The following is a 26335-nucleotide window of genomic DNA, read 5'->3' on the forward strand; positions in this document are numbered from 1 at the left end:
AGACCTCAAAGAAAAGTTTAAAAGAAATCTCAGAGGAAGAATAAAACTCAGAAACAGGAGTTTTCATTGAGGAATTATATGAAATTCAGTGGTATAAACTGAAAGCTGAAGGTGAGCACCACAGGTGAAGTTTACCATAACACACACCCAGTTTCTCCTGTTTCTATGGCTCTTCCCAGGAAACATAGCAGGACAAAAAGGAAAACCACCCATAGTAGGAGTTTGAGCCTGAGCTCCAAGTGGAGCTCTGTGTTGAACCTTCTAGGCCGATCTTTGCAGTTTCCAACCCTGGCTGCACATAGAATCATCTGAGGAGTTTTATATACTGACACCTGGCTCCACCTCCAGAAACTCTTATTTAATTTAATTGGTGGAGAGTAGGGCCAGGGTTTCAAACTCCGAACTGGGTCTAATAAGCAGCCAGAATTGAGAATCATTGATGTGATCGTCATTCTCTGCTGCTAATGTTTGCCTTTTAAAGGCGTTCAGACTCTGGCACTGTGGCACAGATGACTATGAAAGCCTTAATTTTGCACGATAGTTTTGTCTGAGGAATACAGGCAAGTCGCCTGGTGTCACTGAGACATGCCTTCCCCCTCCCACAAATGAGCAGGTGTATTAACTCAGATGATTTCTGATTTTTCTTTCAGTGCTAACACTTGAGACAAATTTTATGTCCTGACAGATTAAATTTCTAAGAGTTAGCAAAGCAAAAGAGACTATGCAAGAGTTAGAAACTTAGAACACTTTTTCAAGGAACTGGATGTTACTTATTCCATCATAGTCCCCTCCTTTCTTGGATATTTTTTTGTATTTATTCTTTCCACTTTTTGATATTTTTGAGGGAGTTTTTCCATATCAGATATTTTCTCTTCTCAGTGAACGGGGGTAAAATTCATGAGAATGATTATGCTTGAGTCGGAATAAAAGAGGAAAGATAATAGCTACTTTTTCAAGTCCTGTCTAAAATCCTTTCGGAAACAAAATGGAGAACTTAAAAAAAGCAAATAAGTAAACACGGTCCTAATAGTATCTCCTTCTTTCTAACTCAAACTTTTCCAAAGCCTTCTTTCCATGTGCAAAAATTATTCATAGCTCAATCATCTTCTGCTGTCCTTCCATTTTTATTTTTATAATATGGCATCTCATCAAAATGTATGAATCACATTTGCACAAAAACGTGGGAGGAAGGAAACAAGGAAATGAAGACAAAGAGAACAGAGAATCTCCAGGTGCAGGGTTACACAACATCCCCATCTCTCTCCTCAGACTTTAACAAGAAAAACAGACACTTGTGCTGTTGCCAGTGGAAACACTATCTTCTGTCTTAGATGGGTTTTGCAACCAGGCAGTCCTTAGTTTAATTCTTGTTCACCGCTTACTACATATAATTCCACGCAGGTTTTGAACACTGTGGTTGCAGTTTCCTCACCTCAAACGTAAGGATCTGGATAACATTCTAGTTGAGTATGCAAGTGCATCTAGGTTTTTTGAAACAGACTTATCCAGGCTCAAATCACAGTTTTGCTGCTTTCTAGCTGTGTGATTCTGGGCTGGGCTTCCATTTTCCCATCCACAAAATGGGGATCACAATATATACTCAAAGTTGATGTAAGTATACCAGGAAATGTGCTTGGTATTGTACAGGATCCATCCAGCAAATGGTAAGTTGTTTTTTTTTTTTTTTTCTTTTATAAGGTTGTCGGGAGGATTAAATAAGATGATGTATGTTTAGTGCTTGACATATACTATATCAACATAGATGCCTCTATTCCAGATAATTTGTTAAACATAGTCATTGAAGACAGACTAAAAATAAAAACAACAGTAATTGTTCTACACCACATCGGATCACAGAATATCAGTGTATACCACTTACCCATACCATATTCCTCAATAATTGTATGCACATGAAAACAGTCTTTGGTTCTTCCACATACAACAAAAGTGGTGCAGGGCATCCCAAGAGATGTGCGTATGGAAGAAGAAAAGTCTATTTTCACTATTTTGTCTTGAGTTTTGTGAGTTGATAATAGGTATATATTTTGGGGGGATTTAAAAAATTATTTTTAGTAGCCAAAGTAACAACTTCTGAATGGTGACTCAGTGGACACCAGCCATTCAACTGTGAGCCAGAAGCCTTATTTTACCATGAGAGTGAGGAGATAGATGTTGAAATGAACAACATATGATCCAGAGATCATCTGCAAATATTTGATTACCATGGTCTTCTTGCAGAGAACCACATACTCAATGCTGACTATTTTCCATTTCTGCATACAACCTAACCTGAGTTTAGGTCTGTTTTGGTCAGTTGGGCAATAATATTAACTGAGACAATGGTGAGAAACAGCTTCAATAAAGATAGTAAAGCCAACAGCTGTCACATCAACAAATGTGGTAAGGAAATTGGGTCTTCACTTCTAAAGGTAATCTGGTCTTTTACTTCAAATCATAAATTGTAGTAAGTAGGTATGTCTAGAACTAACATTTTCAATGAACAGGGCTGTAGCATCATAAGACTATAAGTAACAGATAAAGGCGAAGTGTCTTCGCAATTGGCTATATTTTCAGCAGTAACTAACACTTAATTTTATTTATTTGCAACCACATTTTGGGTAAAAACACGAAATGAATAGCTTGTAAATGCAAATGTCTCTAGAATACCATACATTTGGCAAAAATATTGTAAAGGAATTGCTTTGTGTATTCATGACCCAAAGCATATGTTACTGGAATGGGAAGTATTATTTCAAAACTGTCCTTAGCTCTTGCTTTGATGATTAGATTTTATGCTTGGGTAATTACACTTTAGAATCAAGATGAATTATAAATAAGATGTATAATGGATTAGAGGCAATGGGATGTGGAGAACACCTCGGGCACCTTATTATGAGAGATAGGCCTTTATCCCCGTAATCTCAATACTAAGGTATTACTGTAATTATTGTCTGTAAATAGGAGCTTAAGTGAAATTCACAGGACATAGGTGAAGCCCAACGAAGATGCTAGTTTGTATGCGTTCCTAGTTTTCTTAATCTTTTTCATTTATCATTTTCCTTATTTGTGCTAATACATATTTTCATATAATGATGGAAAATTGCTAAGATTAATGGGAAAGTATGTTTTAGAATATGCTATTTAAAAAGCCTACCGATAACAAGAAGAAGAATTAAAAAAAATTTTTTTTAATGATTATTTATTTTTGAGACAGGGAGAGACAGAGCATGAACAGGGGAGGGTCAGAGAGAGAGGGAGACACAGAATCTGAAACAGGCTCCAGGCTCTGAGCTGTCAGCACAGAGCCCGATGTGGGGCTCGAACTCACAAACTGTGAGATCATGACCTAAGCTGAAGTCGGACGCTTAACCAACTGAGCCACCCAGGTGCCCCAAGAAGAAGAATTTTTAATTTAACATTTAAAATCTGGAGTGGAAGGTAGAATGAATTAAAATAATTTGTTACTCTACTAACATTTTTATTTGTAAGTGAACAGCATTATTTTAAATAAATGCAGAAAAAATAAAGCTGTAGTAGCTTTCTCTTCAGGACAAGTAAAAGTCAATCTTGCCTACTTGCTCCATACTTCTTATAGCAAAATCATATTGCAGACTCAGAGAATTCTACAACTTCAAAACCCAATGTGTTCTTTTATAGATTGGATAACTATGTTACAACTCCTATAGCAATTAAAGAATTGACCAAAGTCACACAGTAATGTTATAATCAAACATTTCTTGGGACAAAATTCTAGAAAAGTCTCAAGTTCTTTCTGTCTTGTATCTTTGAATCTTTTATGCTCATTGGAAAGGTAGCATGTTTTATATGTGCCACATTCACTGTCTCATTGTTCACAACTACACTGTGTGTGCATATGTGTATTTTGGTTGGTTGTGCATATAAGTACAATACATATACTTACTGGTATGTGTACAAGTGCATATATGTCTATGTAGGAGTTATGATTTAATAATGAGGTGGATTATTTGATTATTTATGATCAAAATAGACACACTCATATGACTATTGTCTTTCAAAACGATCACAAAGCTATTATTCTAAGGATGTTTCACAGATATTTGCAGTTATTCTTATGAAATTCTTCTCTGAACAATGTGGAATTTATATAATGGTAATTAAGTTGAATGACACTGCAGTTTACAATAGGGCTTTCACACGCATATTTTCATTTAAATCAATCCTCATGATAATTCTATAGGTAAAAGTCCTCAGGTCCAGCAACAGGCAAGCAAATGCCCTGTCCAAGTGGTGAAACTAGGGAGGCTTCACTGAGACCAAACCCCTTTTCATTATAATAGGCTACATCTCAAGAGATTTATATTCATTATTTTAAGTCACTTTAGTTTTGACCTGGTGCCATCACCTGCTTTAGGATTTCTCAAATCCTATTTACAAAAGATGCATGAAGTTTTTTCAAAGAAACCAGTATGTGGACATACATTGAATTATTCCATAATAATACTATTAGCATCAACCCACGTTGACTACTGCCAGGTAGTATAAGAAATACTTTAGGTTCTTAGCTCATTTCACCTTCATAGGAGGCTCAGCTATTAAAAATATCCAACGAGGTACGCTGTGGGGACCAACCAATCTGCCTCCCTCCCCAGGAGGGAATGTGGGCTGTAGGGCCAGAGCAGGTCTGGAACAGCCCTCTCATGCCAGCTTTCTCTGGTTGCACTGTGGGGAGGCAGGAGAGGGTGAGTGTGGAGGCAGTTAGTGATGGGCTTAGGGATTTACCAGGCAAAGATTAAAGGGGACTAGTAAATGGTGCAAGCTCTCAGTCCAAGTATATGGTGACGTCGAGATTCAAACCCAGGCCAGTTTCTCATCCATTCCACCTCTTCCCACACTATACTCTTCCTATTAATATTTAATATTCACAAAAATGAAATAGACTTCCAGAGGATAAAGATCTAGAAAATAGGCCAACTCTAAAGATAACCAAAGGAAAATCCCAGAGTAAATTAGGCAATTTTAGAAATATAATGACTGAATGATAGCGTCACTATTGGAACAGTATATGTCCTACTGAGAAGCCTATGTGAAAGGGAACAGTCTGCTATTCAGTGCCTAAGTTTTGTCACGTTCTACATAAAAACAGTTTTTCCAAGCCCAACATAATCCTGTCTCATAATCACTGCAGCTTAAAAGATGTCTTTAGCCATGTAGAAGAGATGCCAAGAAAATAGATCAGATATACTAAATGTGCCTTATGAAAACATTCTTGTTTCCTGACTATTCCGTAGTTTTACAAATCTTAATTTTCATCAAATATTTCCCTCCACATGTGATTCCTGTTTCTACGTAACAATAACACCACCCTGATCTTACCGTGTCTCACGCTGTGAGTGGAAAGTAAAAAAAAAAAAAAAAAGAAAAAGAATAGTTTACGGGTATGCATGAAGAAGTAAACCTGACTGCAGCAAAGACAGTTCTGGAAGTATTTCCATTTGGCTGGTTAAGTGAGTTGAGCTAATGCAGGTTAGTGGGAGCCAGCTTACCTCACAGGACAAACCGGAATAGCCTGGGGGACAATCACATCTTTCTATCAAACGAGCTGGAGGAGTCACCGCTGTTATTCGTCCTTGTTCAGCTACCTCCATCGAGATTTCAGAAATCCTAGAAACAGTGAGTGTGTGCTTGGATCACCACAGCAGTACATTAAACTCACCTAGCAAACACCCAATCCTACAGTCTTCTCAGGTTTTTGTCAATAACCTTGAGCTTGTCCTATTGTTTTATTTATTTTTTAAAAAAATTTAAATGTTTATTTATTTTTTTTGAGAGAGAGGGATAGAGAGTGAACAGGAGAGGAGAAGAGAGAGATGGACACAGAATCCCAAGCAGGCTCCGTACCGTCAGCATGGAACCCGATGCGGGGCTTGAACCCTTGAACTGTGAGATCATGACCTCAGCTGAAATCAAGAGTAGGGCACTTAATCAGCTGAGCCATGCAGGCGCCCCTGTCCTGTTGTTTGAAAGCTGCCTAAATTCGACTTATTCCTGTATCTTTGCTTCCTCAAAGGCTGAGATTACACATTAGTAAAATATTCACATAAATCATAAGGAGTTTAGTAAATTAGATGTCTGATGTCCTGTTGAGAAGCTATTATGAAGATTTTTTCTCCACATTTTAAAATGTGAGTGGCTTCAGGTAGACATGGCCAATTAATTAGACATTTATATTCCTTCAAACAGACAAACCAAGGTCATTCCCCATTAGAATATCTCCCGTAGTCACTAGTGAAATTGCTTTTAATTTACAACCAGCCTGATTTCTTCCTCTTGAGTCTCTGAATGTCCTTTCAAGAACTTTAGAAAACCATCTAGAAAACAACGATTGAGCATACTCTAATTAAACGCTGATCTCTTTCTGAGATAGAGTACCTTTCAAATTAGTTATTTTGTTAATTTTATTAAATAAATCCTTCAAGTATCTTAACTCACCTTTCCTATTGGTAGAAAGGTCCTTATAATTGAAAACAATATTCCTAGTGAAAATGTCGATACCCTTTACATTAATTTGAAATTATGCATTAAAAATATATGCAGTCCATAAACTCAGACTATTTCATGACTGACTAACTGGTAACATGAAATGTTCTGCAAATAAACTTTTAAATGAGAAAACGAATAGTTTTGCTTCACTAAAAGTCACCTCCAATAGCTTAAGGAGCTTGAATCATAAACTTTGTAACAAGCATAGGTAGGTTTTATAGACACTGAATTAGGAATGCACACTCTGACTTTGCTAGATTGTAATCTGCACCCTGAAGATCAGCCAGCCTTTACGAGGCACATGTTCAATTAAAATTCAGATTTTCCTCTCCCCTCCTTTTAGTAGACAGAGCCTTTAGATCTGTAAACAAACCACTCCCCTCCTGTAAGAAAGAGTCTACCTTTATGTCCCCCTGGATTCTCTGTGGGAGTAAGAAGGTAACATGGTGTTTGTTCACAAGTCAGTTACTTCGGCATTTTATGATATTTTATAACATGAGTTCCTAGCATCCTCTTCCCTTCTCTTATCTATGCATGCACATAACAGGCTAGTGAGTATTTAAAAACCAAGAAAAACTTGGGGTGTCTGAGTGGCTCAGTCGGTTAAGTGTCTTGACTTCAGCTCAGGTCATGATCTTGCAGTGTATGGATTCGAGCCACACATCGGGCTCTGTGCTGACATTTTGGAGCCTGGAGCCTGCTTCCGATTCTGTGTCTCCTTCTCTCTCTGCCCCTCCCCCTCTTGCTCATGCACCTGTGCACTCTCTCTCTCCCTCTCTCTCCCTCTCTCAAAAATAAATAAACATTAAAAAAAATTTAAAAACCAAGTAAAACTTGAATTGCGTGTCAACAACAGATATTTGTGCAATACACCTGGTTTTTCTCAGGAGATGAGAGAGGAACTGTTTTGCTTGAATCAGGGATTTGGCCAAACTCAAGCTTCTATTTAAGTGAATACCGAAATGCAAAGTTGTTATATCCTTCATATAAATGTAGAAGACAAAAGCAAAGAAATGAAAACAACAACGTCAGCACTGACATTATGTACAAAGTCTCAAGCTACATGTAAAACTCTTAAACTCTCTGCTTCTGAGACTACTTTAAATTTGTAACTGAATAAAGACGCAGGGTTATGTCCTAACTATTTTAAAGACGCAGGGTTATGTCCTAACTATTTTAGCGGGGGCTTTGGGGGCGGGAAGGTTCAAATGTATTTTTCAGCTTTGTCACAACTCCACTGTATTAGAAACGTAAGGGCAGGTCCTTTGCTTTATTTGTTCTTATGGTTGATACACAACGGCTTTAGTTTTTATTGAGCCTAGAAAAAGTGGTGTATTTATTTATCCTTAAGTTTCAGAAAATCATCTCTTAAACCAAAGCATTTTATTTAGGGAGATCTGTGAATAACGTGACAAGAGAAAGAGACTTGTGAGGGGAAAAGACCAAACAACAACAACAACAACAAAGTGGTCTTTTCCACCATAAAAGGTTGAAATGGTGTGAGGGAAGCAAAGAAAGTATAATGAAAGATGCATGAAAACGCTGCTTCTGTCAGTTCCACTGACAAAACGTTCTGTGCACTGCTATGTTCTCACTGCAGCATGGAGCCATTTGCAAAGTAACGATTAATTTCCACACTCACAAAGTTACCCGCTGTCTTCCATGAGACGGAAATGTGGCCTGGCTTCTGCCATCTGATTTACACTTGGTATTCTAAAATAATTAATGATATCACTGACAGTATATTTTTAGTACATGCTTTTTTTTTTATCATTTCACAGAAAATAATCTTAGACATGAGAAATGTAAAGAGAACACCATAGGGATACAGATATGAAAGTGAATTTTGGTCCTTGATTTATTCTCTAACCCAAAGGCCCTACTTACGGTACCTTCAGAAAAGCAATACGGATCTTCTCCAACAAAGAAAAAAGATGTTCTTCCATGTTTAGTATAGTTTAAACATCTGAAAGTTGCTATTTATATATTCATTGCTTTGCCAATAAAAGGCTTCATAACTGTTTTGTTTTGTTTTCCTAAACTGATCTACTACTAATTTATTATACAAGACTATTTCAAACATCTACTGAGTCCATATTTTTACAGGAAATAACAGGGAAACTGACATGCCACAGAAATTGAGACTATGTATATGAACTCCATGCAACTTTCAGCCTCCATGGTAGGAACCTTAGCTACATCCGTGCAATTCCTCAGTTTATCTCCCTGGATAAGTTGTCCCTTCCACTCTAGGAACATGACCACATGTTGTCATTTTGAAATCTGGCTTCTCCATTATTTTTTCTTTATCCTGTCATTTTAAATGTCTAACTTGCTACAAACTCCTTTCCTTCATGGTTTCTAGACAAGTTTACTTCTCTTTCAGATTAAACCGTCACCCCTTGGCCTTGGACACTGTCCCATTCCTCCCTTTCACATTTATGTTCATGAAAAACAGGAGTCTACACCCATACCCATACACCCATATTATTAGTCTACACCCACTGTATCCCTTTCATTGCTTAAAACTTTGATATCTGCCCCAGGATTCTACTAAAGCTGGTGCTATGAATGGCACAGTGTGATCCTAAGTGTCAGTCTCAAAAGCCTCATTTTAATTGGCTTCTTTGGGTGATATGAAAAGGCTATACTCCCTTATAGGATTCTCACCCTTCGGCTTTCAGGACACCACATTTACTCTTACTATTCTTCTGTTCTTTTCCCTTCAGTGTGATTCCTAATCTTTCACATCATGATGCACAGGGAAAGGGACGATGCTGTAGGGCACACTGGGATGAACATGTGAGAATGCCCATGGTTGGAAAAGATGGGAATAACTAGGCCCTCTCTGGCTCCCCTGAAGGTCAAAGGTCACTTTTTCAGCAATCTTGTAGTCTATTTACAACATAACAGTTATCTATCTCTACCCTATGTGGCTACTCTTGAATTTCTGACATCTAAAACTCACCAGGTCAAAGGTCAACTTGATATATATTTTTTTCCCCTTAAACTTGCTTCTCATCCTATTATTCTTTTGGGGGGAATGGTAATTTCCTCCACCATATGACCTGGATATCGTCCTTGACTTTTGTCTTCTATCATCACACTCCCAAACACTTTGAAATCTTTCTTTTCTGTGTCCTACTGATCTTACCTATAGACTCTAAAATAAGAATTTAGCTTTTATTCCATTAGGGTTTACCTGCTTTGTCTCATGATATTTCCATAAGTTGCTTTGATAAGAATATAATGAATATCGTATAGAATATCCAAGAAGTCTTCATGGGTCACGGTTCTACTGATTCGAGGGTCATCACCATAATATTTCCATTCTTTCTGTCAATAAGAAGAGAAACCACTTTGATGAAACTAAATGCGAAACCACTGGCATCCTTGCACCAAACTAATAACCTTACCTCTGTCATTTCAATCTCGTGCCTTGTCAATTGGCCAATTAGAGGAGCAGCCATATGCCTGATGATAATTCTAGCATGAGTGGGTGTCCCACCTCGAATTATAACTTGAGGATTATAGGTGGAGAAACCTGTCTCTTCCCGAGCCTCAAAATAGATCGCGTACTTGAGTTTGCCTCCATAGGCGGTCAACTGATGGAATAAAATAAGGAATGATGAGTTAGATGATGCCCCCCATGGCATGATTCCAAAAGTATATTTTCCTTTGTTCTCATATGCCTTTGAGGTTCTTGTCGTTTACCTTCTTGCCTTCAAATTGTTCTGGAAGTTTCCAGTAAAAGGGTTCCAGGTGGAGCTCCTGTCTCACCAGATCCATATGTGCAACAGTCTCCGGATGTTGAAAAACGATGCCTTTGGTGGTAGTATGCTGCAGAGCCTCGTCCACCAGGGGCAGGATGGTCTGCTCAGGCTTCAGAGTCACCTGCACGGGAATCGAAACACAGCGGGGGGCTGAGTTCACATCTCGTGGGCACTCCTGTAAGACTAGGTGATGGACTTGCGTGTCTACCTGCAGCCCCTTTCTGCTTCCGAGGAGGTGTTCCGACCCGAAACTAAACTCGTGCAGAGTGAGCCAGCAGGACGGGGGTGAATCTTTCAGCCTTGTTTGCATAGGGAAAACTACAACATCTGTGAGAATTGGTCATTTACACTAATAAGAAGTAGAACTTAAAAGTGGGAGGCATTAAGGAAAAATTAGGGTAAAAATGAAAATGCTGCCACCCTAAAAGTCAATGATCCTCTAAGGCCAGGTAGCGTGAATGTGCAGCAAGTTCTGGTTTCCATCACTGCCTTAGCGCATACCCACATTCATGGGTGCCCTCACTCGGAATGTGGCTTCCTTCCATCCCAAGACATAATGCTTCTTTTACAACGTTTCCCTTTCTTACTTGGCATCTATTTCCTTATCAACAATAAATGAACTATTTTTTTGGAAGATAAAAAAGCATTTACTCCAATCGTCGAAGGCCACACGGCCCCAGTTCTAAATGTGCGCAGGGGAAAAGGTTACTTAAATGCTTTACCATTGCCTCCTATCCCTCTGCCTGGCTGAAAGACACCAGCAAGAACTAACAGTAAACCATGACGTGGCTCAGCGGTTTCTTACTCACCTGCGTACGGACCAGTCCTTTGGCTTCAGAGCACTGGGTAGTGGCGCCGAAGCAATAGCAGCTGCTGCAGCCAAGTGGGTTCTTGGCGTCTAGTCCAAACTTGCCTGGCCGGCACCTGTCACAGCGCACACCTTCTACATGCACCTGAAGAGGAGGAGAGTTCCTCAGGGTCCATAATGAAGTTGTGAGAGAAATGCACTTGAGAATGAATAATGCTTCTTTTTAATTGAGCAAAAAGGAACGCTGAGTGTTAGACTCACATCGCAAATGGCAGTTGTGGTTAATTTCATTGTTAGGATTTCCTAAGTCTAAAACAGGCTCTATTTATACATAAATGCCTTGCAAAGGATACCATATATGGTTTTTAAAACCTAAGTAGCACATTTCCTAATATCCACTGTGAACAATACAAAAGAGTCATGAAAATTTCAAAACCAAAATAGAAACTCTGATTCCTAGACAGGGGTGTGACACAAAGTTGTAAAACACGGTCAGGGTGTTACAATATAGGTCCATATAATTATCATGATATGATGTATATACACACATACAATGCATATTAAATATAGTGTACAATCATAACATGTAGTAATGTAGCATTGGACTCTGTATTTTGTCTGGGGCAAAATGGGCTGCCACTTTCTGAAATTCTGGAGACTATTTTAATAATCACACCCTGGATTTTATTTTCCTATTTCCTCTGTTCCTCTTTGCATAGACTTTTTCTTGAAAAGATACCTCTGACACAGCCTTAACTGTATTTATCCTGGGATTGATTTTTCAGATCTGTCTAAGGGGGAAAAAATCCCTCTTATCCTTTTTAATTGGCTGTTTTTCTACATCATTTAACAATATTAATGAGAGCTGAATCTTGCACGCAGTCGCTGTTTGTTATGTCAGTGTTTTTATGTGATGAAATTTTACCGAACTTCCATAGCAGTAAATATATCTTTTCAGTGTACAGTGATTGTGGGTTAATTTGAAGAGAAATGTTTTTTTATAAGCCCTATTATCTAGCTGTGATTTTTCTCTGATGATGCTTAAGAGAACTGTCATTTTTTTTCCTTCCCAAATTACTCCTTTTTAAGCAAAGCAAATATGTAAAGAAAAATTGAACTTTACCATTAAAAATATATCGTCTCTATCAACTAGAATAGAAGTTGGGTTTTGGTTGAAAAGAAGTTCTTAAAGAGAACTTATTATGCCAATATGTGTATGTGTATGCCAATGAACATATATGAATAAAAACTGTGCCTAGTAATGAATTTTTATTTGTTTAATGCCATGAAGTCCATGAATAACGGAGACTGAAGTTAAAATTAAGCAATGGAAATAGAATCCAGGGAAATCTTTCCTTACCATATGTCAGCAGCACATACCTTACAGGTGCATTGCCCTGTCTGATCCATACAGGAGCACTTTTTAGTCTCTGAATCGCAGGTCCTTTCATCAGTACCCGGCAGGAAGCACTCGCAAGGGCTGCAGTGAGGGTAGTTCCAGTGACCTCGATTGCACTCTGTACATTTTGCACCAGAGAATTTGGGATGACAGTTGCACTGGCCTGTGTTTGTATTGCATTGGAAATCCAAGGATCCTACTGTGCTGCAGTTACAAGCCTATGGAGGAGATAAAAACAGCAACCATTAACACCATTTCATGGGAAATATCTTAAAATTTTAATTCGAATGTTTCTCTGCTTCCATTAAATACATATTAATCATGTGTCTGTTATATGCTTTGTACTGTTCTAGTTTAGTCTCTTGGGAAACATCAGCGAACATAACATTAAAATCGTTTCCTGCATTTACTAAAACAGATGACTGTTCAGAAAACATAATCCTATTGAATAAGAAATAAAATGTGTTTGTTTCTGTCTTTTTTTGTGGCAAGGAAGAGGAGTTAGGTATGGGTTTTCTTCAACCGCTTTCTGTTTCAAAGAGTGAAGTTTAGACAAAGTCATTCTACCTTATCATCTCATTTTTACAGAATTAAAGTTGTAAAGAGACTTATCTCACAGTCTAACAGAAGGAGACAAGTGAGTATATATATAACAGCATGAAATAAGAATTACATAATAGAAGTGCAGAAGTCTCTGAGAACATACAGACTCCCAAACCAGATTTGGGGAAGCTGAGAGGACTCAGGCAAGTGACATCTAGAATGCACTTTTCTGACATTTAGTTTTGCAAATGAGCCTCATTTGAGGGGCTTTGCTGCTAACCTATTTTCTTCTTCCTAGGCATGCATAAGCTTGTTCTCTTTATTTAGGTAATTCAAAGTTTTGCTAGAATTTTTAAAAGTTTGAGTCTTTTTTATTAATTTACTGGAATCTGTTAAAGTTCTTTCAGTTTGAGAACAAAATTACTTTTGATTGAAATTTTTAGTTCTGTTCTATTTTTTTTAAGTTTATTTTTGAGAGAGAGAGAGAGAGAGAGAGAGAGAGAGAGAGAGAGAGAGAGAGAGAGAGATTAGAATCCGAAGCAGGTTTCAGGCTCCAAGCTGTCAGCACAGAGCCTGACATGGGGCTCAAACTCATGAGCAGTGAGATCATGACCTGAGCTGAAGTCGGAAGCTAAACCGACCGAGCCATCCAGGTGCCCCTACTTCTGTTCTAATTTACCAATTTTCTTCTTCAGAATCACCTGCAATTCTTAAAGTATACCACTTGTGTCTGTTTGCAAAATCTGTAATATTAGGACCTAATATTTTCTGTAGTTTTCTATTTGCCTCTCAAATTTGTTGACCATTTTATAGTGCCCATTTTACATAGTGAAAATTCTCTCCTATGTATATGCCACCAATGCATTTTTAATTACACTATTGCTTTTTTAGCTGAGTTTCCATAATTTATTTCATCTCACTCACCTTCAATTTCTACTCATCCATGTGTCTTTTCGTCTTACATTCTTTTCAGGCTTTCTGCTCTTGATTTACAGAGCTCATATCTCATTGCAATTTAATGAAAAAGCCAAGCAGGCTTCTAAAATGCCATTAGGAGCTTGGAATAAGTCATTTTCAGAGATCAGCAGTGCCAATGACCAAAGTACTGTCTCTGAGCTCTCAGTTCCCTCTTCCTTACCCTGCTTTATGATACTGTAGTTAGACCCTGTAGACATTTCTCCGTGGTTAGGTAGCAGAAGTTTAGGCCTAGTCAACAGTGGGCCCGAGAGAGACCTAATAAGGCCCCAGTGGAGGGAAGACACTTCTGGGTTCTGGTTCTTCATCACTATTGTCATTATTACTATTTTACTATTTGGCATCGGAGCCCAGTAGCCCAGAAAGAACTTCATTTGGGCCTTCAGGCCCAAAAGGGACTTTCTCCCCATAGGCAACTTTCTGAGTAGCTTTAGTCTGCACATATGCTCTGAATGTGACCAATAGCTCCGGCCTACTCACTACCTGCAACAGCAGTGGACAGCTTCTATAGACCAGTACTTACCTGCAAACTCTGTTCACCCTCACTCAGCCTAGAAATAGTAGCTTCACTTTTGTACCTGCTACTTCAGGACCCCATATATCTCTTCTTATCCTTTTTTAGGAACTAACGACCTATTACCAGCTAACAATTCTTTATATTCTATTTCCCTGTTGAAATAACTTGTGGTTTCTGTCTTATAAGCGGGTCCTGACTTGGTACCCATGTGGGTGCCACCTCTCGTTGTGTCTGAGTCTTCCCTCACACAGTGTACGTCATCGATGACCCGATTCTTTTTGGTGCTGTTTTATTATCTTTCTTAGATCTGTAGCTCTATGCAGACTTATATGCATTGCAACTTGCCGAATTCCCAGATCCAAGTCTAGGTGGATATTCCTTTGCGTTTCCTACACTTTCATTGCTCACCTTAATTCTTATGTCCACCACTACTGGGGACACTCCTGCCCCTGCTCCTGCCCGTAGCAGTTTACTTAGGAGACGACTCTTTCTAGGATGTGATATATAATCACTAAGCTTCTTCAATCATCTCTCCTGTCCAAATGTTTGGTGAAGTATCTTTGCAGATTCTGACATTGAAATAATCACCAGGCCTCCTTTGGGGTTAATCTCTGTGATTAAGTTTTTTTCTGACTTCTTTGTTATCCAGAAAAAAAAAAAATCCTACTAAAAGTTATTTGAAGCCTAAAGATCCAAAATGCGATTATTTATTATATAATAAATGTAGACATAGTTTCCTAAGAATAGAATAAAACCACTGCTGTCACTCCACCGAAGTCATCTTTATAGAACATCAGATTTAGAATGTGATTTCAAAACAAGGATAATTAACTTTGACTTCAATGATTTTTTTTGGCTCACTTAATAAAATGGGCCATAATTAGAAACAGAAAATTATGATACGTTATGGAAACTATAGTCATGTAATAAATTTTAAAAGGTCTTATGAGACATTCTTATCCTTTAACTAAAACATGAAGTGTCTGCTACCCCATTTGTTATATAATACCAAAGCACTAATTCTTAAAGATTAGATGACTACACAAGCAGACACGGGGCCTCTCCAAATCAGAAAGTTTATTCCGGAAGTTATAGTGGAGACTAAAAGGGACCATTAACCATATGTTTGGATAGTACTATAGCCAACATCAAACTTAAATCATAATTAGATGTAATGTTTATTTAGCAATAGAGGATTTATGCACTATTCCCCTGCTAGTGAAAGATGGCTGGCTTTGTATTCTACTCCACTGAAAGCTCAAATGATGTGTGTCCTCACACCTCAACACAGAGAAATTATGCATGACACAAAGAAAGGGAAGCCGTAAATCTCAAATCACTGTTCATTTAGATTATAATCATCCAAAGTTTTTTGGTGGTAGAATACATGCTCATAAATATTTGTGAGGACTCTATGTATTTTTTTGTGATTGTTCATAATGATGAAGTGTGTAGCTATTCAGAAATTTAGATTTTTAACAGTGGTTCAAAGTAATAAAACATTTTCAACCAATTCCAATAAACATAATGTTTATCCAACAACCAGTAAAAATAACAGTATCAAACATAGAACTACAATTTTTTTCTAAGGAAACTTGGTTTATATTCCATCCTGATTTGTATCCACATTAGGCATCAGCTTTAATTTTGGAAGATTATTAGAGTTTGGCCACATTGCAGGATTTTGTGAATAGAATAGAACCCTCTTAAGTTTACTTATGGCTTATTCATGAGTCCAAGGGATGGGGCAGATGCTTGGATTAAAGGTGAAAATGCAAAAAGTCAGTCACCAAAACTTGTAACACTGTTCATACTTACAAAAAACTTTGGAACTCTTGAGAAATTTTGTTTTGTTTCTAAAAATGTAGTTCAAACTTAATAGTGCCATTGGCAATAGAAAAATGAGCGTCCTGTCTAGTTTTTAATTTAATTTAAAATTTAATTTAATCTAATCATATAGGTAATTGAAGTCATGTATCTATATTTCCTTGAACAATCACCAATACTCCTGTTTTCCTCTAGATTATGTATTCTGGACCAGTGTATTCAAATGTTTTATCATATATGTAAAGATGATTAGACCTTGCATGTGTGCTAAATCAGTGGAAAAAAAAACAGTTTACATCACTATTGTATACTACCATGGAGTCAAACAGGTCACACTTGGTCATGATGTTCCAATAATCTCCAGCCCAATGTGACCAATTAGAACACCTCTCATTAACATCAAAAATGCCCTTATTTGCCGCTCTTAATGGACACAGGCCAGCCCTAATCCTATTTGACCTGTGTTACATTTGACACACAAAAAATATTTCTTCTCTTTAAACAGTCTCTTAGGTGTTTTTTAAAAATTTTTTTGACATTTATTCATTATTGAAAGATAGAGACAGAGCATGAGCAGGGGAGGGTCAGAGAGAGAGGGAGACACAGAATCCAAGGCAGGCTCCAGGCTCCGAGCTGTCAGCACAGAGCCCAATGCAGGGCTCTAACCCACGAATCACGAGATCATGACCTGAGCCCAAGTCGGACGCCCAACCGACTGAGCTACCCAGGAGACCCCAGTCTCTTAGTTTTTAAAGCACTCACTTGGTTTATCTTCTGTCTTTTAAGCTGCTAACCGACAAAACCAAAAACTAAAAAATGAAAAATAAGAAACAACTATTTTTAGACTGAATGCCAGGAAGCACAGTACTGTGATTTCTGAGAGAAGAAAAGAAAAGCAGTATATAAAGGAAGTTTCTAGGCTGCAACCCATAAAAGAAGAACCCAAATGAATCCCTGCACTATAACTGGGTTGAGAAACATAGAGTATAGAGATGCTGAGACAGAATTTATTGGGCCAATAGAATATGTGTCTAAAAAATAGAATGTCGGGGTGCCTGGGTGGCTCAGTTGTTTAAGCATCTGATTCTTGATTTCAGCTCAGGTCATGATCTCATGGTTCACAAGATTGAGGCCCCCACATGGGGCTCTGCACTAACAACACAGATTCTGCTTGGGATTCTCTCTCCCTCTCTCTCTTCCTCTTCCCCATGCACACACTCTCTCTGCCTCTCTCAAAAAAAAAAAAAACAAAACTTAAAAAAAATAAATTTATGGGCACCTGGGTGGCTCAGTAGGTTAAGCATCCGACTTTGGCTCAAGTCACGATCTCATGGTTCACAAGTTCACACCCCGTGTGGGACTCTGTGCTGCTATCTCAGAGCTTGGAGCCTGCTTCAGATTCTGTGAGTGTCTCTCTCTCTGCCCCTGCCCTTCCCTGGTCTGTCTCTCTCGCTCAAAATAAATATAAAAACACTTTTTAAAAATTTAAAAATGAGAAAGTTATATACAGAGAGAATTCTAGAAATCTGCAGAAGTGTCCCCTTGAGTCTTTGGCTGAGTACTGATCTGTGTATGCATGGGATAAAATTCTGTGTGGCTGAGGAAAAAAAAAGAAAAAAAACACTGAAAAGGCATGAGCTTAAAAATTCCTAAACTCACATAAAGCTTGAAATAATTCATATCCCCAACAGCCAGAGTGGAAATACACAGTAATGCACCAGGTAGCGTTCTCAATGCACTTAGCCCTTTAGTAGTGATGCTAAATGATCCCTGGATTAAAGGGTGCTCTAGACCTCCCTAAAAACAAAACGAAACAACAAAACAACAAAAACCCCAAACACTTAAAAACAAGGATCAAACAGATCCAAGTGATTAGTGAGTAATTAACCTGTTTGCCAAGATAAAGATTAATACTCCTTAAAAGAATACAACAAAACCAATGTGAAAAAATGAAAAATGTACAACAACGATCTGGCATCCACATCGAAATGATCAGGCATGGAGAGAAACATAACCAGGAGAAAAGTCAACCATTGAGAATAGTATTGAAATAAAAGAAATGGTGGAATTAGCAGACAATCACACTGCAAAAGCTAATATTTATATTATAAATATTCTCAAGAATAAATGGAAATGTGAATATAATGAGAGAAATGACAGCTATAAAAAAAAATCCAACCAGAAATTTTAAAGATGAAAAGATGAAAAATTTGAAATGAAAAATTATTATGTAACCAACTGGATTAAGAATAGATTAGACACTGTAGAAAAAAATCAGTAAATTTAGACACTTAATAATAGAAACTATCAAAAATAAAGAATAGAGAAAAAATAAGAATGAAAGAGCAAACAGAATCTCAGTCAACTGTGGAAAAATATCAAGTAGACCAACATATACATGAGTTCCATGAGGAGACAATGAGGATAAAGAAGAGAAAAATATTTGAAGATATACTGGCTGGAAAATTTCCAAATTTAATAAAAACTCTGGTTCCACAGATCTAACAGGTCCAACTTACCATATGAGAAGTAAACAAGAAAACCACAAAAAGACAGCATAATCAAATTGCTGAAAACCAGGACTTTAAAAAAATTGTTTAATGTTTATTTATTTCTGAGACAGAGAGAGACAGAGCATGAGTGGGGGAGGGGCAGAGAAAGAGGGAGACACAGAATCTGAAGCAGGCTCCAGGCTCTGAGCTGTCAGCACAGAGCCCGATGCGGGACTCGAACTCACGGACCGTGAGATCATGACCAGAGCTGAAGTTGGTCACTCAACCGCCTGAGCCACCCCGGCGCCCCTGAAAACCAGGACTTTTATATCTAGAAAAAATATCTTTGAAAAATGAAGGAAAAATGCAGTTTTTGAACATACAAAATTGAAAGAATCATTGAGAGCAGACCTTACCAGAAATAATAATAGTCATAATTAGGGATGTAGTTAATGGAAGAACTAACATGATATGAAACAGAATTTGGCTGTACACAAAGTAACAGAGAGCACGGGAATTGACACATGTATAGAAAACAGAAAAGCAGCATTTTTGCCTTTTAAAAAGAAAATTGACTGTATGTATGTATGTATGTATGTATGTATTTTTGAGGGGTTTTTTAATGTTTATTTTTGAGAGAATACAAGCGGGGAAGGGGCAGACAGAGGGGGACAGAGGTTATGAAGTGGGCTCTGTGCTACAGGCTGACAGCAGCCAGCCTGATGTGAGGCTTGAACTCATGAAATGAGAGAGTGTGGCTTGAGCCAAAGTTGAACACTCAACCTACTGAGCCGCCCAGGTGCCCCCATTAACTATTTAAATCAAAATCACCATAGGGCGCTGGGAGCCTCAGTAGGTTGAACATCTGACTTAGTCTCAGGTCATGAGCTCCGTGTTAGGCTCTATGCTGACATCTCAGAGCTTGGAGGCTGCTTCAGATTCTGTGTCTCCCCCTCTGTTGTCCCTCCCTTATTCCCACCCCCCCTCTCTCAAAAATAAAATAAACATTAAAAAAATTTAAATCAGAATCATACGATTATATTGTAGGATATATAATACATAGAAGTAAGGTGTATGACAACAATAACATAAAGGACAAGAAAAGAAGTAACAAAAAGGGTAAGCAGCAATTAGAGGTTTACTCTTATAAGGTTTCTACACTAAATGTAAAGTATATAATATTATTTTAAGATACATTATGAAAAGTTAAGATGTTGAGCTATTAAAATATTAAGTTAATATCTATCTCTAGGCAATGACAAAAAACATAAAATATAGTTAATAAGTCAAAAGTGAAGATAAAATGTAATTATAAAAATTACTCAATCCAAAATAAGACAAGAAGAAAAAAGAAAGCAAGAACAGGTGGGGCAAAGCAAACAGGAAAATGTAGACTTAACTCCATCATATGGATAATTACATTAAATGGAAATGTTCCAATTAAGATTATATCAATAACAAAGATTTAAATATATGCTATCTAAAAGAGACACATTAAAATATTTAAAAAGAGATGGAATAAATGACAGTGTGGAGAAATGTATACCACATAAATACCAGTCAAAAGAAGGATGGAACTCTGGCTATATGATTATCAGAAAAAGTATTCTTTTTTCACAAGAAATATTACCCAGGATAAAAGGGACGCTTCATATTGATAAGGGCATCAACTTTTCAAAAAGACATAATCATCCTAAATGAGTATATACCTAATATTATCACTTCAAAATACATGAATCAAAACCTGAGAGAACTGAAAGACAAATAGATAAATCATAATTATAGTTAAACACCCTCAGTTACTGATAGAATATGCACACATAAAAATCACTAAGAATAACTGGCTTGTATAGATTTCACCCAATAATAATAGAATACAAGATATTTTCATGTACATTAATCAAAATGCACACTGTTATGAGACATAATACCAATCTCTATAAATTCAAAAGGACTGAAATAAAACACATTATGTTCTGAGACCAATACAGAACTAAATTAGATGTCAATAGCAGAAAGATATCTTTAAAACCCCCAAATATATGATGATCATACAACATATTTCTAAACAGTGAGTAAAAATAAGTAGTAAAATAAATAAGAATATTTTAAGGGTGAAAATTTAAACAATATATCAAAATGTGAGGTATGCAACTAAATTAGTGCCTGGAAGGAAACTTAATATATTTGTTGAATATATATTGAAGCTACCAAAAAGTAACTGGAATAAATTTTAATTTAAAATAAAATGCTTATATTAGTAAAGAAGAGAGATCTCAAGTCAATGACCTAAGTTTTCTCTTGGAAAACAAGAGAAAACTAAACTCAAAGTAAACAAAAGAATGTTTATTTTGTATAGTTATCAAATTTATTGGTTAAAGTTGCTCATATTATTTCATATTATTATTTTAGTGTATGCAGGATCTTCATGATGTCCCTTCCTTTATTCTTGACTTTGATTATTTCTTTCATCTTTTTTTTTTCTTGATAAGTCTTCTTAGAGTATCATCAACTTTATTAATAATTGCAGAAAACCAGTTTCTGGCATCATTGGCTTTTCTCTATTTTTATTTTATATTTCATTGATTATGCAAACTCCTCAGAAACTATGAGAAAGGAATACTTCCCAATCTATTTCATGAGGGTAGCAGTACCCCAATAACAAAACCAGACAATAACACTGTAAGAAAAAAACTATGAACTAACAGTCCTTATGAACAGACCCAGAGATCATTAACAAAATGCTAACAAACATAATCTAAAATAATTTAAAGTAGATAATCGCTCATGATCAAGCAGGATTTATCTGAGGATTGTGAAGTTGGACCAACATTTGAAAATCAATTAATATGATTCACCACATTAGCAGCTGAAAATGAAAAATTATATGATCATCTCCATAGATGCAGAAAATGCTTTTGACAAAACTGGATGTATATTCTTGATAAAAGTTCTTAATAAACTAGGAATATGAGGAACATCTTTAAACTGATAAAGAGCGTTTGATGAAGAACATTTGTAAACATTATTCTTAATTGTAAAAGACTTAATCCTTTCTACTTAACATAAGGAATAAGGCAGGGATATTTGCTCCCACCACTACAAATCAACATTTTACTGCAATAGGCAAAGAAAATGAAATAAAAGTTACATGGGTTGGAAGAGAAGAAGTAAAACTCAATTTGCAGATGGTATTATTGTCTACATAGAAAATCCTAGTGAAGTTACCAAAAAATAGCTAGAATAAACTTCTAGCAGGGTGTCAATATAGAAAGTTAACGGATGGGGTGCATGGCTGGCTTAGTCGGTAGAGCATGCAACACTTGATTGTGGGGTTGTGAGTTCAAGCTCCAAGTTGGGCATAGAGGCTACTAAAAAATATACAGAAATATAGTCTATTAAAAAAATAAAAGTTATTGTATAAAAATAATTGCATGTTCTGTTCTGGCAACAGTTGGAAACTGAAGTGAAATAATAACATTTGTGTAAAAAATATAGAACACAATGATAAATGTAATAAAATGTACAAGACTTGCCCACCAAAAACTATAAAATGCTGCCGAGAAAAAAAATTACAAAGCAAAGTAAATGAAAACTTATGTCATATTGATACACTGGAAGACCTAGTATTCTTAAAATGTCAATTTTCCCCAAATTGACCTGTAGATTCAATATAATCCCCATCAAAGTCTAGAAGGCTTTTTGTAAAGAAATTGAGAAGCTGATTTAAAAATTTATATGAAAATGCAAAGGATCTAACGTGTGCAAAAGGTATTAGAAATGAACGACAGTTGGAGAGTTTATACCACCCAATTTCATGCTCTGCTAGAAAGCTACAGTGATCAAGACAGTACAGTGTCAGTACAAGGACAGATAGACCAATGAAACAGAATAGAGTTCAGAAATATATGTGCACGGGGGCGCCTGGGTGGCGCAGTCGGTTAAGCGTCCGACTTCAGCCAGGTCACGATCTCGCGGTCCATGAGTTCGAGCCCCGCGTCGGGCTCTGGGCTGATGGCTCAGAGCCTGGAGCCTGTTTCCGATTCTGTGTCTCCCTCTCTCTCTGCCCCTCCCCCGTTCATGCTCTGTCTCTCTCTGTCCCAAAAATAAAAAAAAAAAAAAAAAAAAAAAGAAATGTATGTGCACATATAGTGCCAGGTTATTTTGACAAAGGAACTAAAGTAATTCAATGAGGAAGAAGAATAATCTTTTCAGAAAAGATGTTGGAAAAATTGGATATCCATTAAAAGGTGAACTTTGACCCTTACCTCAAACCATATAGAAAAATTAATATTGAAAATGCAATGTGGACCTAAATGTAAAATTCAAAACTATAAAACTTCTTGAGGAAAACATAGGAGAGGTGTCTCTAGATCTTGACTTAAGCCAATGTGCATTTCTTAGAAAATAAAAAGCATGACCCATGAAACAAAAGGATAATAAACTAGTCTTTATAAAAATTAGGTGAAGATACCACAGCAGAAGTAAAACACAAGCTGTATACTGGGAGAAAATGGTTATAGAACATAAATATATTAAAGGACTGGTATCTAGAATACATAAAGAACTCTTACAACACATTACTGAGAAAATTAACCCCAAATAGAAAAGATTCGTACAGACACTTTGCAAGAAGATATATAAATGGGAAATAAATAAATAAGATTATTCCCAATATCATTGGACATTAAAGAAAGGCAAGGATATAAATAAACATCCAACTGAATGCTTAAAATTAAAGAGTCAAAATCCCAAATGTTGGTAAGGATGTGGAGTATTCTTGTGATGAAAAATGAAAACATAGGTCTACACCCATGCTTTTGACTTATAGACTAATGTTCATAGCAAAATTATTCATAATAGCACCACACTAGAAGTAACCCCAATGCCCATTAAATAGTAAATAAATAGAAAAGTCATTGTGCATCATCCAATGTAAAATTATTAAACAATTAAAAATAACAAACTACTCATATACAACAGTGTAGTTGAATCACAAAAGCATTATACTGCATAAAGGAAGCTGGGCCAAGAATAATTCCCCCAAACAAATAAACAAACAGTAACCCAAACAATAACATGTAGTATGACTTGATTTCTATGAATTTGTGGAACTGACATTACTATAGTGATAGAAGGAGAAACAATAGTTTCCTGGTGCGACTAAGGGGGGGAAGGGAAGCCAACTACAAGAAGGCATCAGGGTGGTTATACAACTGTAATCATTGGTCAAAACTCAACACTTTATTTTGTTTAAATTTGTTTAATGTTTATTTTTGAGAGAGAGAGAAAGAGAGAGAGAGAGAGAGAGAGAGAACACCAGCAGAGGTGGGGCAGAGAGAGAGGGAGACCCAGAATCTGAGTCAGGCTCCAGGCTCTGAACTGTCAGCACAGAGCCCAACTCGGGGTTTGAACCCATGAGCCATGGGAACATTACCAGCTGAAGTCAGACACTTAACCGACGGAGGCTTTCAGGCACCCAAAACTCAACACTTTAAATGAGTAATTGCATTTTATTTAGTTAATACCTCACAAAAAGCTGAAAAAAAACCCCGCAAAAACCCCTGTGGACTTATCACCTTTCCTACTTGAATTTGAGTCACCTATAATCCCTCTAGCAGTAAATACTCTCATTTAATTTCCTACAAAGCAAAACCCAGGACTCATCCTTAAGACTTCTCTCTTATCCTCCAAAACTATGAGTGCACCAAGCCATACAGCAGTGAGAATTCTGTAACATAGCCTACTCCCTGCATCTTCGTGGAGGCTCATTGGCTGGGTCCAAGCTTCTGTTCTCTCTCATCAATATTTCTGCAACAGCTGTATCTGTTACCATTGACTCTGATGCTGGATAGATTTCTTGAAATGTAAATCTAGTCATGCCACGTTCTAAAGTACACTCGTGGGAAAAATGAGGATTTTTTTCAAGCTAAAGGTTGTCAGTATGACTCCCCAGAATCCTTTCAAATGCTTCTTGAAAACTGAAACCTAGTCCTAAGTTAGGGGCAATTCCTATAGATTTTTGGCAAATTCCTTTAATTAGTTCCTAATTTTTTGTATTTTGCAGATAATATTTCATTGTGTCTAGGTATGAAGTTATTGGCTGTTTGTGGTTTTACGTTTTCCTTTTTTTTGTAGGTATAATGAATAAAGATACATAAATGTGTACTTCATATTTCCCAGAAGTAAAATGAAATGTAAGACACTGATCAGTATCTGCAATCACTCTATACTGTTAGTTCTATAATGTTTTATAAGGTAATATTGGCTTTTGAAATTCCCAACTATAAAGCTTTCACAAAATAAAAAAAAAAGTTTTGAAACATTCATTACCAGAGAAAATTAAGCAATTAACTCACCTTACAACCAGTGGTGATGCTGTGGCCCCAGGTGTTAGGTGCACATTTAGAACATTTTTCTCCAATGGTATTGGGAGGGCAAATGCACTGACCAGTCTTTGGGTCACAATTATTACCCAGATGGGAACAATCACAAGCTTCACAAGTAAAAGGGAAAAAAATAGTAGAACAGTAAAAATTTGATAGGAAGTGCTGAGTTTATTTCTCTTGTTTTATTTTCCATATTATGGTTAAAGATCCTTGAAAGTGAAAACTGACCTCATTCATCTTTTATATCACAGAAAAGTGTTTTTCACAGAGATGATCAATAAATTTATGTTGTATTTAATTTAATGATTTCAAAAGATAAAATATTTTTAGTTTTCAACTAAGTTTAAAGAAACAAGTGGTATATCAGATTCTATGCTAACCATATCTAGATACTATAAAGTTTAAAATTTTGTTTCTATAGTTATTTCAAGTGCATAACTAAATTTTCTATCCTGTATAGATTAGTATTTCCTTCCTGTTGATGACTATGATTTATAATAAAAACCAGTAATTAACAGGCTTCTTAAATTCAGTATATCATGTATGTAGTTTAATAGTCACACATCAGGACATTTCAGTTTTGCAAAAATTAAAAATAACTGACTTAAGTGACCCTGTGTGTGTGTGCACATACGTGTGTGTATGAAGGTATTTTTGAGGTTTATTTACCACCTGCTTTGTTCTTTTCAATAGATTTTTCATTTTCTTAGCTATGATATGATATATGAAGAATCAAAATATCTCTGTCCACTGCACTTTCTCAAAGAATACAAAAATAAGATTTGAAAAAGAAAAAAAAAAGAGACTTCAGAAGAGCTTCAAAGTCATCTAAGATGAGGAATGTCCACTACTGATTAGCTATAGTTGACTCAGCTACTGACTCAGCACTGAGTATATTTCAGTGCAGTGTTTCCAGCTGAAGTGTAAGCAAGGAAGAAACACCACCAAGTATTCAGATTCAAACAGAAGACCAATGTTACAAGAAATCTTTCAGTTGGTAATATGATGATGAAATCTTTAAATGAAATATATTTAGAATATTTGATTAAGTTCAGTTTTTAAGGGATCGCAATTATCATTGCCTACAGCA

The 26335-nt window shown here is 36.6% G+C and overlaps 1 protein-coding gene across 1 annotated transcript in view; it reads right to left on the reverse strand.

Moving 5' to 3' along the window:
• Window positions 1-26335, reverse strand: part of LAMA2 (laminin subunit alpha 2) — a 475613-nt gene that overhangs the window by 198315 nt on the left and 250963 nt on the right. Inside the window, exons 22-28 of the mRNA XM_047102999.1 lie at window positions 25216-25352; window positions 12484-12720; window positions 11105-11248; window positions 10237-10416; window positions 9939-10127; window positions 9725-9858; window positions 5526-5643 (exon numbers count right to left, since the gene is read on the reverse strand). Of these exons, the coding sequence (XP_046958955.1) occupies window positions 5526-5643; window positions 9725-9858; window positions 9939-10127; window positions 10237-10416; window positions 11105-11248; window positions 12484-12720; window positions 25216-25352 (1139 nt within the window). The remainder of the gene's footprint in view (window positions 1-5525; window positions 5644-9724; window positions 9859-9938; window positions 10128-10236; window positions 10417-11104; window positions 11249-12483; window positions 12721-25215; window positions 25353-26335) is intronic.

Source organism: Lynx rufus, unplaced genomic scaffold, assembly GCF_022079265.1.
Source record: "Lynx rufus isolate CCGP_SWC_20201006 ecotype Redwood Valley unplaced genomic scaffold, mLynRuf1.p SCAF_6, whole genome shotgun sequence".
Classification (NCBI taxonomy): Eukaryota; Metazoa; Chordata; class Mammalia; order Carnivora; family Felidae; genus Lynx; species Lynx rufus.